The sequence below is a fragment of the Coloeus monedula genome (genome assembly GCF_965178545.1).
Source record: "Coloeus monedula genome assembly, chromosome: 5".
NCBI lineage: Eukaryota > Metazoa > Chordata > Aves > Passeriformes > Corvidae > Coloeus > Coloeus monedula.
In genome coordinates, this window is record NC_138785.1 from 48780462 (window position 1) to 48793591 (window position 13130).

Below are 13130 nucleotides of genomic sequence, written 5' to 3' on the forward strand. Positions count from 1 at the left end.
GAGGATAATGAGGAAAAGTATTTTCCTCTTTGAACTGGGAGCTGGAATTGCCCTCTTCTCAAAAGAAAAGAATAAGCAGGCAGCGAAGGGAGAGAAGGTTAAACAAACTACCTTGGGTTGTGCTCTGCAAGAGAACTCTTTGCAAAAACTGCTGGCTTCTGACACAATCTTTTTGGAAGTAATATCAAGCATAAATTTGTTGAGCATTTTGACATTGTTTTTTCTTCAAGTACAGTACACCAATAGAGTTTTTTATATCCTTAAGTCTGCAAACTGAGGATGTGAAGTTTTGTTTTTCCAGAGAACTGTAGATTAGGAAAAAGGAGATAAGGTATTTAAGTTTCTGTTTGCTGGTTAACAAAGGCATGCATGTGGTCACTTTGGCCTTGTTACAGGATGCATTTTTTGTGGGGGGTGTATACATACCTTTTAATATATTGAAAGGAAGTAAAATCTCATCACAGATGATATGTTTGCAGTGAGAAGTGTTAGAACGAAGTTTGTCTGTGCAGCTTGTATTTACGTGTATTCCTTTGCTGCTATATCCTTGCCTTAGTTTTAGGTTTTAAATGCTACTTCTTAAAACTTTAGATTTAGTTTGTGTTTTTCTTTCTCTTTGTGTAGTTAGCATACCATGGAAATGAATTCTTTATTCAGAGTAGGTTCAGTCTCATCGTTGCAGTGGAAATGTGTGCTTCCTTAACTTACAGAACAGTGTATAAGGAAATCTGGAATAAACGCTAGCAAATACAGTTCTCTTTCCTTTTTCTTCCTACTTTTTCACTCCCCAGGCCTGACTAGTGTATCTTTCCACTGCTGCCTTTGCCTCCCTTCTGCTTTTTAGTTTAATATAATTTAGCCAAGCATTGATATAATTTTATTGCCTTTGTTAGCTCATGCTTAATACAGGATTCAGATCATCGGTGTGTTTCCAGCCTGGTGCAGCCTTTAATTTGATGGCAAAAATGCGTTTCTCTCTTAGCAGTAAATGTTTTGTTCTCTGCCCCACTTCCCTCACCCCATGGGCTGAGCAGGGCACACTTTCTGTGCCAATCTGAAACGTCATAAGTGCATGCAAATTTAGTAGTGCACCCTTACCTGTTTCTTGAAAAGTTGACCATCAGTCTGTGGGTCTCAAATGGGAGTCCACTGGCCAGGGCAGGGAATGATGAGAAACCAGTCTACCCTCAGAAAGCTTAAATTTGCTCAGTAGGAATCTGCATCGCCCTTGGAAACTTCTTCTAAATAATAAGAAACTCCAGGAGACAGAACTGAAGGAAAAATAACGCTAATGAGTTATGGCCTCTCAGCTGTTACATGAATGCACAGTACCATGTAAAAGCATGATAACTGACTGATACGGTGATGACTCTGAGCTTATAGGCCCCCATGAAGAGCAGGGAATACTACTAGCTCAGACTTAGAGGAGGCTTGGTTTACATTTTCCAAAGTGCAGGTGGATCAGAAGAGCTAACAGAACAAGCCAGTGTTATGCAATTCTGTCTTTGTTCTCAATATTCAGTGGTAAGTTCACATCTTTGTTCCTGTTGCAGTAATGAAGTTAAATAAAAAATAAGCATCAGATACTGCCCTTTAAAATTAATATTGTAATTAATTTTTTTTTTGGCAAGTTAATAATACTGGAATAGAATTGCTTCTGTGTTTGCATCATTACTGAAAGTATGACTTGAAATGCTGTAGAAGCCTAATGCTAATGAGGATAGGAAGCAAAGAAACAAGTTTAGGGGTTTTTTTTATACTTATGTGGTTATTCTTTTGGGAATACAAAATTTGTAAATGAGTGAATCTTGGTAGTTACATATGCTCATTTGTTAAAGTTCAGTGCTTTGAAGGAAGCTGAGATACCAGGATAGAGACCTACATTCTTTGCTTGTACTGTGCAAAGTAGTTTGTCAGTAAGGGCATGTTAAGTCTTCACGAGGTCTACTGGGAAAGGAAACTGTAGGTACCAGATGTGTGCTTGAGGTGATATTGTTTCTCTGAGAAGTTTGCTCCTTTATTACAGAATTGTTTTTGAGCAGAAATTCATGTGTTAAAATCTAACTTGCTTTATTCTTTGTGCACCTGAAAAGTGAATTGGAGGCTGCAGTTGTATAAAACGTCAGGACAGTAAGAACATTTCTGAAAACAACTGTTGGGAATTTAACTTATAGCCCTGAACCTTTACATTTCTACCATTATCCTGCTTCCAAATGTGATGGATTATGTTTAGATTATTGACAGATGTGACTTATCCTTTACATTCTTTGAAGCTGATCTTGTATGAGAGCAGCTCCTTGACAGTGAAACAAAGGATGTTAAATAAATTAGTAGTTTGGAAGTATGCTGTTAATTAAATCTAGCTTCTTTTTAAGTAAGGGTTTCTGTGAAATTCAAAATATTATTTTTAATGAAAATATTTTGTCTTAAGAGGTTTTCTGTTTTGGCAGTTATTCTAGAAAAGGACTTACATAAACTATATTTTTAATGGTCTGACACTTTAATGGTCAGGATTTCCTGATGGAATGCCGTAATCAAGAGTGACTGGGCAGGACTTGAGACAATGGAGTTCAAACTGATTTCCTCTTCCCCCTCCAGTTTTTGTGTTTTATCACATTGTTTTCCACTCTGTATGGTTTGGTCTTTTGGCATCTTGTGCTATCAAAATTATTTTGTAATTTTTCTTTTTTTCCTGTCTGATAATAATCTACATGCATGGTGTACCATACAAGGCTCTGTAAAATGAGTCACATAGTGAGTTGTGCTTCTTGCATATGCTAGTAGCAATTTCAGCCAGTATTTACCATGTATGTCCTAGCTGTTGTGTTGTTAAGGTTTTTTTTAAAATGTGAGTATGTAAAATTTATCTTATATTCATCTTCATTTTTTTTTTTGGAATTATTATTTAATTTTAAATTTCTTGTTGGCCATGGTGGTTGCTTGTGTCATAGGTGGGACATTCTGCCCTGCTATCAGACACTGTGACAGAATTACGTAGCACTAGAGATGAGGTGATCTTCAGCAGTATCTTTGGGACTGTAGCTTCTAGCAGCCTTTGATGCTGTCAAATCCAACATTCTCAGTGGACAGAGGGAGCCCAGTAATGACTAACAGTCTATTTCTGGCTATTGCCCTGGGTATCCTCACACTATCCTGTATGTCAGATCTGACCTCTTTTTCAATCACTAAATTTCTTAATAAAAGTATTTGTGTGTTCTACTTCAGTAAATAAAAAGTACTCTTCCATCTGATTTAGGTGATTGTACATTATGTACATGGCTGTTTGTCCTATTCAGTCACAGTTCTGTAGAGAAGCAGGTGCACTTCGTACAGTATGGGGATAGAGGTTTAGAAAGAATGTTTTGTGGAGTTGGTACTTCTCACATATATATAAAGATAAGAGGAATGACCACCACAGTCCATAATGGCAAAGCCAGTAGGATTTACTTGGAGAAATCTGTAGCCCAGTTTATCTCTTATGTGTTTGAGTTTAGGTAAAATAAGTATTTAAAAATAATTTCTCTGATTTTATCTCTAATACATTTTATCTTTCTGTCTGTTTTAGAGTTTCAGGAAAGAAATCCTATACCTATCTTATTTCAGACTGTTCAGAGTAGGGAAGGGTCTATAAGAAACGAAGCCCCATACAGGAATTGGAGTATTTGCTGGTTAGAGTTTGCTCAGCCATTAAAGCAGCTGGACAAGAAGAATGTCCTGTTCTCTTCATAATGCTTCCTCAAAGAGCATCTGAATATTAGTACAAAAAAAGGGGAAAAGGAGCAATGTGGCAGAGAATATAGCAAAAAGTCTCCAGAGGATTATGGTGATGGGGAGTTTAGAAGGGAGAAAGACCTCTCAAGGACTTTTTTGTGTTTGACACACAGGGAATTCACTTCATACATCCCAGACAATGGTTATAGGTGTGGAAAAGACAGAGGAGAAATTTTCTTCTAAACTGAAATATTTGGGGTTGGTTTGTTTGTTTGTTTGGGTTGGGTTTTTTAAATAATAAAATCATCACTTTAAGTCTGATGCAACATTACTTCTCTTTTGGTTTTTCTCTTGTGGAAGACTAGTTACATTTCTAGGAAATTTGTGCCAAATGAAAATCTAAAAATCCCATTTTAAGAATGAAAATGCCAGAGATATTAACAGCAGTGGAGAAAAGGACTACTGAATCTCTGGAAGGACTAAACTACTTAGTTATAAGGCAAAGCTCCAAATTTGAGGATCACCTGTAGCAGCAAAACTTACAAGGGATTGTAGTCTGGCCCAGATACCTAGAAAACCAGATATTGCCAGACAAGGTTTTATGCCGTAGAATTTTTGCTGTGTCTTTGTGTTGGCAAGAAGTAATGTTTCTATTACCATTCTTGCCTGTGTTTTCAGAGGCTTTGAGAGCAGAAAACAAGCTTCATGTGAGTACCTGTTACTAGACAAATTGACAGCTGCTCTCTCAGTTGAGTCAGCTTTCCTTAAAGAAAGGATGTTCATATTAGCTGGAGGTAAAAAAAAAAAAAAAAAAAAAAAAAAGTCTTTATGATAAAACTTAGAAGATTTCTGTGAAGATTTTGTTCTGTGGGGGTTTTTTTGGCTGTCATAGTACCAGTTCCCACAATAGTCAAAAAGACTTCTGTATTCTCTCCCAGGCCATCCTTCATGTTACAGCCGTATCATTAATTAACTACTTGTTGAAATAAATTTATCTTCTGTTTATTGAAGCAGCATTCATTTATGTTTCTTTGTCCCAGAGTTTGGCTGAAATACAAACATATCTGAAACTAGATAAATTGTTAATAGGGAAGTGTTTGTACTGCAGAAGTAAAATGTAAGTTCCGATTTAGACGTGGAGGGGAAGTTATCAATACACATAAAACTTCCTCTCACTGAAAGGTTTGACTTGGCTTTACAAACATTACCACTGAACCATACCACTGAACTAAGCCGCTTGTAAGCCTCTTTCTACTTCACAGGTAGGTAATCCATTCATCTTACCATCATGTGACATATCATAAATGCATGACAGAAGTACCAGCTACTATTGCTGGTTATTTAATTATTTCCATAAAAGTCACTTAAAATCAGTAAAGAATTGAGAGAGGTGAGGTAAGAATTTGCAGTCTGGGCTTAGTCCATGTGACCTGTTAATGAGATAATAGTTCTTCTTTGCCTGTTGTGTAATTGGACACATGTGTGAAGCCAAAACCTTTGTTAAATATCTTCCAAAGAAAATTCACTGTATACTGCCAACACAGAGAAAGAGGAGAGAATTCCATAGCTGGTGTTGCTGGATGAATTAGTTGTGTAGTCTGTACTGAAAATAATAGCATGCTTGTTCATCAGGAACTATGTATCCAAACTAAGGTATGAGAAATAGGGGAGAAAGAGCAGGTTTGTTTCTTTGATCATGTATATTCTAATGTATTTGGATTGATTTCTGTTTCTACTGCTGTGTTTGTATTTGTGGTGTTACCAATCACCACATGTGTATTATGTAAAGCAAAGGAATATCTAGATATCACACTTTATGAAAATGTGTGGTTAGTGGCCCTTAATAGATACTTAATTTCACTGTCAATGACTGTGGATTTTATTCACGTTATTTCGGTTATCTTGTAAAGTGACATTGCTCTGGTGTCAGGAGGCTGCTGTGCCTCTCCCGTTGCTTGCAGTGTTTCATACTAGTATCAAGATTAATATTCATATTAGGTATGGGGGTTTTTAAGGACCTCGTAGGAATGTTCAAAAAGGGCATCTAACCCTCAATTCACACTCAGTTTCTTGGTCCATCTAAAGATGTTATTGAGAATAATTTACATAACTGAGAAAATCAGAATAGCGTTTGTATATAACTGGATGTGCTTAAAATGAGTATATATTTTATGAGTTTGCAATATTTTTCTCTTTTATTGTATCTATTAGCACAGTTTAAGATTAGTAGCATCTTGCTAGTAAGTAAGTGTTAATGAAATAAATGAGAAAATCTGGATAAATGCAGCATAATGCAGAAGTGTCCACTAATTCTAGTGACTCCAGCACTTGTGTGATGCTGGTGAAGCAAGAAACCAGCCAGAGCCACGTGTGCCACAGCACTGGATGCATGACATCAGCAGGGATCCAGTGCAGTTGGAGCAAGTAAGGCAGGCATAAATGCAGCTTTCAGACAGGCTTCACACACTGTCAGTAGTGCTACATAGTTTGAACAAAAAACAGTGAAGTAGACCTCGTGGTCTGGTGTGCCATCACATGCTGCAGCAGCCCAGGTCAACTGCATCCTTCCATTGCTACTGTGAAGGCAAATCCAAGAGATTTAAGTGAAGAATGGCTCTTTCCTTATATTTGCCTATAGGTTGGAGGCTGAGATCTGGAATGTGCACCTGTTACTAGAGCAGTGTATGTTGAATTTCGTTGTGTTCATAAAGGTGCTCACTGGCCTCTTCATTCAAGTCATAAGACTTTTTTTTCTACTGGTAGGAGTAAGCAGACTTTGGAAACAGTAGAAACCTGATGATCAACAGGAATTTTAGAATTGTGAAATAGTGATAAATTTATTGAAGAAGTTGCTCTAGAAAACAGGGGATGCTTATCAGGGACACAGGAAACCTAGGTTTAACATTTGGGCTCTATTCATAATTTGTTGGGATGATTCTGGATACGTTGCCATCTCTTTTGAACATTGATGTTCTTTTTAGGAAAAAAATGATTGTTTTGGTAAAATAACTAAGGATTTGTTGTTATGAAACACTGTAACAATCACTACAGGCATGTTTCCATGTATATTAATATCACTTCTGTGAGGCAGGATGAAATGTTCTAGATGTTATCAGAGTAGAAGGCAAGGAGCTTAATTAAAATTCCTTTAAGTAACCACACATAATATTTTTAGTCTTTAAAAATTTTTGTATTGTCAGTTGGACATGCAAACCCTATTCTGCAACAAGTGTTACAGGAAATATAAAGTATCTGTGAAAGTACCTGTGCTGCAAAAATAACAGTAAAAAGCTTAATTGCTAAATGTGAGCCATGTAAAATTATCTATGACTTTAACAATTAATTAAAAATAGCAACCACGAATATAATCTGCTTGATGAAAACTGTGGAGGCTCCTCAAGATTGTGTTGAGCATGCTTATTTTATAGTTGGGTACCTTATTTTAAAAAGCTGTGAAGTAATTCCAAATGTGTTTTCAGGTATCTGGAAGGAGGGGAGATACCTGATGCAAGTTTTGCTTCAGTCCAACCATTCCAACTTCCTGAGACACAGCAGCAACCAACCCCAAATTTCAGTTAAAGCCAAAACCATGAAAAACTTAGGAAAAAAGCACATACAAAGTGCCAATACTTGGCTAAGTGTAAAGCAGTACCCAAGTCCAAAAGCTAAAAATCATGATTTTATATTAGCCATGACATAAAATGGACTCAACTGTCACAGGCTGGGGTGCATTTGTTACCTTTCGGTACCTGCTTTGTATGTTTGAACCCTGAATAGTCTCTTTGGTAAATAGGATGCTACTTTATATCCTCAAATACTTGATGCATTTGGGCTATGCCGAGAGAAACAGGATGGTAAAAAAATTCTTTACTATCAACTTGGGTATTAAATAACCTTTCCTAGTTCTAGACACTTGTGTTTAACATGAAACAACTTTGTTACTCATTTAGCATACATCAGGGCATGTTGCCTTTTGACCTAGGAGTGTGTTGTCTGTCTAATTATCCTTTGTATTGTTTCACTGTTCCTTGCAACTATCCAAACAATTTGGTGTGGCCCTAGCAACCAAACAATACTGTTTAACAAAGATTTCCTTACTGCATTGCTCCCAGATTTCCCACGTAGCAGTAGCTCACATCAGAGCAAACAAACAGGATATTGTTTCAACTGAATAATGTTCACTGTTTTCAAGCGATTTATGAAAGTAGTTTTTTAGTTTTGAACTGTTGCAAGTTGCCTGTTTTCTGGTTCCAGATCTCATCTGAAGTTCTGTAGGATGCTCCATGTTTTGAAGCTTCCAAACGATGTTTGAGACTTACATTTTCTCTGGCAGCTAAGAGTAAAGAATGGCTTATGCTTTGATGGCGGACAATAACAGAAAGAAATTATTTAATCCTGTCCTGCAATGAGATTTTTTTTCCATTAAGTACATTAAAAATCCATATAGTCCTTCGTACAATGTTATTGGTTGCAAATTCATCAGTAAATGGATTCCACTGAACATAATTATACCAGATGATAATCTTGTTTGACCTAGTTAAGAAATCTGAGAATAGATTTCAAGTTTTCTTTAACGGACTCTCATATATTTTGTTATTAAACACGGTCGAGCTCCCTCTCCATTTTCCCTCCTACATGTTTGTTTTCTGTGTGTATTTAACTAACTTAATGGTCTTACAAAGCGCAAACCATGAATATTGTTATAAGCAAGATGATGGTCTTGACATTAATGTCAACCATTAGTGGTGTCGTAAATTAGAATCCTCAGCAAGTTCATGGATAAAAGTAAATCCTTGTAGTTTTTTCTGCCTTTTACATACTCTGGCATTTTAGCAAAATGAAGGTATTTGTAATTCTCTCATGGCAGTGTTTATAATTGCTTCAGTTTGACAGTTTTCACTTGTTTTTTGGGGGATAGGTTCATTGCCAACTGAAGAGTTTGTGCATGTGAACACAGAGATTAGTGACACCTATGGCTGTAGGATAGCCTTGACTCTGCTTTGCTGCTGAAAGAGTAAAAAGGCAAGCCCTGTCCCTGCACTGACTGTGTGTGCTGGCACACACCTGTGTATGATGTGTGCCTTGGACAAATGATTGTGTCAAAATTAACCTGGGGAAAAAATTAATACATGTGCTGCTTTTCCAGTTCAGTCCTTTGCACACCTGCACACTTGTGTTTCTGCACTTGTGTTTGCTCGCCCAGGAAAGGAGAGAGCTGGCTGGAAGGGATTGCATCCCTTGACAGTACTGCAGCTTATGCCATCCAAAGTGGGCTGTGTGCAACTACAGCCAAGGACTGGAGTCCGCGGTATTGCTGGTGGATATAAGGCTGTCCTGGCACCACGTTTCCTTGGCTGCATGGTCATGACCTCTGCTTTGTACTGAAATTTCTGGTTCAGTCTGGTTATAGTCCAGTTGCTTCTTTTTTTCTTGCCAGTGATAGATTTTTGCCCAGTTTATCCATTTCCTGTTTTTGCATTAGCCTGAGGAGAGAATTTACCTGGGATTAAATCAGTGTAGACAACCTTGGGGTTTCATCCTTAGTGAGGGAAGCTGTTTTATAGCTTTGAAAGTTAGTACACTAAGGTGGTCCCTTACTGAGGATTAGATTGTTATCACGAAGTGAAGATAACACTTAAAAGATGATAAGGTCTCAATGTCTTCCTGATTCTTAAGTGACAGGGTCTTTTTGAATGTGGTATTTTAAAATCTGACAAATGTATTATGTAAACACACTATTAAGAATTGTTTACATAAAGCACATCTAAATATAGTTTTGGGTTAAGGAGCACAATGCTCTCTCTTAGTTTCCCCATAGAGCAAAAAGAGCTGGTTGAGTACCAGCTCCTCATTCTTCAGGAGTTGGAACTGGACCAGCGCTCTGGCATTTTTGCTTCAGTCCAGATAATGTGACAGTTGTGGCATATCCAGTAGGTAAGTCTAGAATGAGCTGAAGCTGCTGCTTTGCTAAATTTCTTCTGCTGAGACACAAGTAATGATATTCAAAAGGACATTTAAACACTGTCATTTCTTTCCAGCCTGCTAGCTTCAATATGTCTTTTAAAATAAGACAGTCCAACTTGTCTGTTGACTAGAAAAAAGCTTTAGCTTTCTTAGAAACTCTCATATTTAGCATAGAAGTAACTGCATATATTAGAAATCCACGGTATCTGTTATGGGTCCGTAGCTACTCAAATTTCTGTTTTGTTTATCTGATGGAGATGAAGAGGGAGTTGTTCAAAATCTGTATGTTGCAGCATTCTTCTGTTTTGCCTATCCCATGCTTGGTATTTCTGTTTGTTAGCTGCTATGGCTAGGAAGGATATATTTATTCCTTCTTTTCACCTCTTCTCAAACCTCTGTGCTCTTGTTCTTGGTACATAATTAATCTCTCTCATTTTCTGGGCTTCCCTTGGAAGCACTGGGGCTTAAGCATGGCAAGAGTACGGATGCTGGAGGACATAGGCATTGATGACATGTAAAGACATTTACATTCATGATGTAAAGACATGAAATATTTTTTGAAGTCCCTGAAATATTTACGTTTCTGTACTGGAGGACGAGGCAATCATCAGATGTGGGATGAGAAAGTTTTGGGTGGTCATCTTCCTTTTGCAGCCTCCACTTCATTCTGTTTCTTAATGTTTTTGTGTACTTCTATCTAGTGAACTTCTACCATAGGGATCTAGATCATGGCAGTGACTGTGATGTCCCATTGTCTCTGCTTTGTGGGACATGCTCTTCTCTGTCTTTTAGGGCCTCTGTTACTGAGGTGAAAGTGCTGGATTGAAGTGTTAGAGGATGTTTAGAAATATTTTATGAGATGTGCAGTTGTGTGCATGTTCTGGTGTTAGCCCTGGTTTCCGGGAGCTCAGTTTTGTCACCTTGTGCAACTCTTTCCAGTTTAAGAAAGGATACTGCAGTTTATGTACAGGAAAAAATATGCATTACTCCAGCTAACATGGGACTGTTTGTGCAATAGCCTAGAGAATAAAAACAGGTCATTTGTAGTATTCACAGCCTTATGCAAGGTAACCTTCATTTTTAATTAGAAGCTAAGGTAGTTGGGAGCATTCAGTTTTCACTCCTGCAGAATTGCTCACTTCACAAATGCATTTGATAAATGATAAATTTCAGTAGAAGTTGCAGGAGTCTCTGTTATGTAAAATGTAACTTTCTGAATTGATAGAAGATGGAATGAATGGCCAGGACAAACTTGAGAAGATGTGAAGTACAAAGGTTTGGTCTCCATGTTTGGTCTCATGTATTTTCAGAAATGAGTTGAAAAGAAAGTTTGAGTAAAAGCTGTGGATAATATTTAGCAAATAGGGTTTGCACATGTAAAAACTGAGAACACATTAAAAAATTTTCAGGTTCAGCAAAATAAACCAAATGTGTCTCCTCACACTTTACCTGCAAAAAGCCCTTAAAAAGCTTACCTGAACAAATCATGAAATGTAATAGAATAAAACAGATGGGAGCTAGGCTCCTTGCATGACTGTCTTAGGAAAATAAAATCTTAGTATCAATTCCTAATATAAATTCAAAAATAACATCTTCAGTCATGGAATATGCTAGGGAAATATCAGACCTCCCTTGGTACATCTGGGTCATCATTAAGTGGTGTCAACAGTTATTTTGACATATTGTGTGCAAGACAAGAATTGTAATTATTTATCCTAATTGTTTTGTGTATTAAACCTTTGTGTGAATTCTGAAGCATTACTACAATACTGCAGTTCACATTGCTGGCAGCTTTCACAATAAATAAATATTTTGGAGTGCTTAGAGAGAAAAATAAAATTAAAGGTGGATAACTATATGTAAAGTTTGTATATGACAATTTTGGTATAAAAGCAAAAGTATTAATTCTTAGAAAATTAGACTGATATATACACGATATTTGTATTGATTAATTAATATTTTTTACAAGGAACAAGTCTTTAACATGTGTGACTAGAAGATCAGTTAGCCTGACATGTCTAAAAAGGGTTTGTGTTATTGTTAGGAAAATCAGCTTACTGACAAAAAGTGCCAAGGAAGTATTTATCTTGAAAGTATTTGGATACCAAATAGAAATGTGAACTTTATGGGTAATCTATAAAATGTAATCAAGCAGATGCCTCTCATAATATAGGGGGATAACTTTTTTCATTCATCCTTCTGATTTTTAGTCATACTTGGACTGAAGGTACTGTATGTTAATCATGGTCATTGTAGAGTATTTTATCAGTAACAGAAGTGACCTACATTGTAAACCCTTGTGCGACTAAAGAGTTATTCTGACCTAACTAAAACAAACAAATTCCTGTTTCATGTTACAGCTAGTTGTTTCCTTCAGTTTTAGAGAATTTACTGTGTGAAAATGTGTGTGGGATGAATGGGAGAATACAAAGTGACTGGCATCATGTTTAGAAGCTCTGCTTTATAGCTTTGTGTTTTTCTTGTTTTTTTCCTATAGCCTCCGCACCACCCAGCAGAGTAAATAAACGTAGAGTTTCTCCAAGTGTTGTTTCCACCTGGGAAAAGAGAGGCATCATCATGTCTAACATTACTATTGACCCAGATGTGAAACCTGGCGAGTATGTCATCAAAAGCCTCTTTGCTGAATTTGCTGTTCAAGCTGAAAAGAAAATTGAACTTGTAATGGCTGAACCTTTGGTGAGTCCTTTTTTTTCATAGTATCCCTTGAAACAGTCTTATTTTTTTCTGAAATAGGCTGATTTATCATATGTATGGTTACTGAATAAAGCACTCCCAGATATTGTTGACTTTTCAAAGGTATTACTTCAGGAATAAATAGGCTTCTGCAAACAGGATTGCTACCTGATTTGTTTTATTGACTTGTGTTAAAACTATTACCTAGTAGTTACTGGAAACAAGACCTCTTAATATCCCTAAGGTCTGTGAAGTTACAAAAGGAAATAGCAACAACAAAAAACATTACTTCATTAATACTGTGAAATGTGTTTCCTGTCAATGTTTCTTTGAAGTAATACTTGGGCAGTATACTTTCAAGAAAAGATTCATTTGCTTTGTTTTCCGAAGTAATGGTACTAACACCTGGAATAATATAGTAGTCCATGTATATTGCAGATTAGGCAAAAATACAAAATTCCATTGGTGATCCAGACCTCATGGTCTTGAAATAAATGGATTTCTTTTAATTTGGGAATTGGGGGGAGGGGGGGAGGAAGGGGGGGGGAACAAACAAAAAACAAAACCAAAACCATGGCAAACAAAACCAACTTTTTTTTCTTAAACTTGGAAATTCACTGTGGCTTGCAGAAGGCCAGCTCACAGAAAGCGTCTGTTGGCAGCCACTGTTTGCTGAAGTGTTCATGTGCAGAAGTGCATATGTGAGCATTTGAGCCCCAGTCTTGAAACTTTAGGAAAAAGTTTTCTTAAGAAGCAGTCCA

At 36.9% G+C, this 13130-nt stretch overlaps 1 protein-coding gene across 7 annotated transcripts in view; it reads left to right on the forward strand.

Annotated features, from left to right (window-relative positions):
* The window catches only part of FRYL (FRY like transcription coactivator), a 164199-nt gene that overhangs the window by 56002 nt on the left and 95067 nt on the right, over window positions 1-13130 (forward strand). For all 7 annotated transcript variants that reach the window (XM_082282117.1, XM_082282118.1, XM_082282116.1 and 4 more), the window contains one exon: window positions 12173-12372. In XM_082282117.1, the coding sequence (XP_082138243.1) occupies window positions 12253-12372 (120 nt within the window). In that variant the 5' untranslated portion in view covers window positions 12173-12252. The remainder of the gene's footprint in view (window positions 1-12172; window positions 12373-13130) is intronic.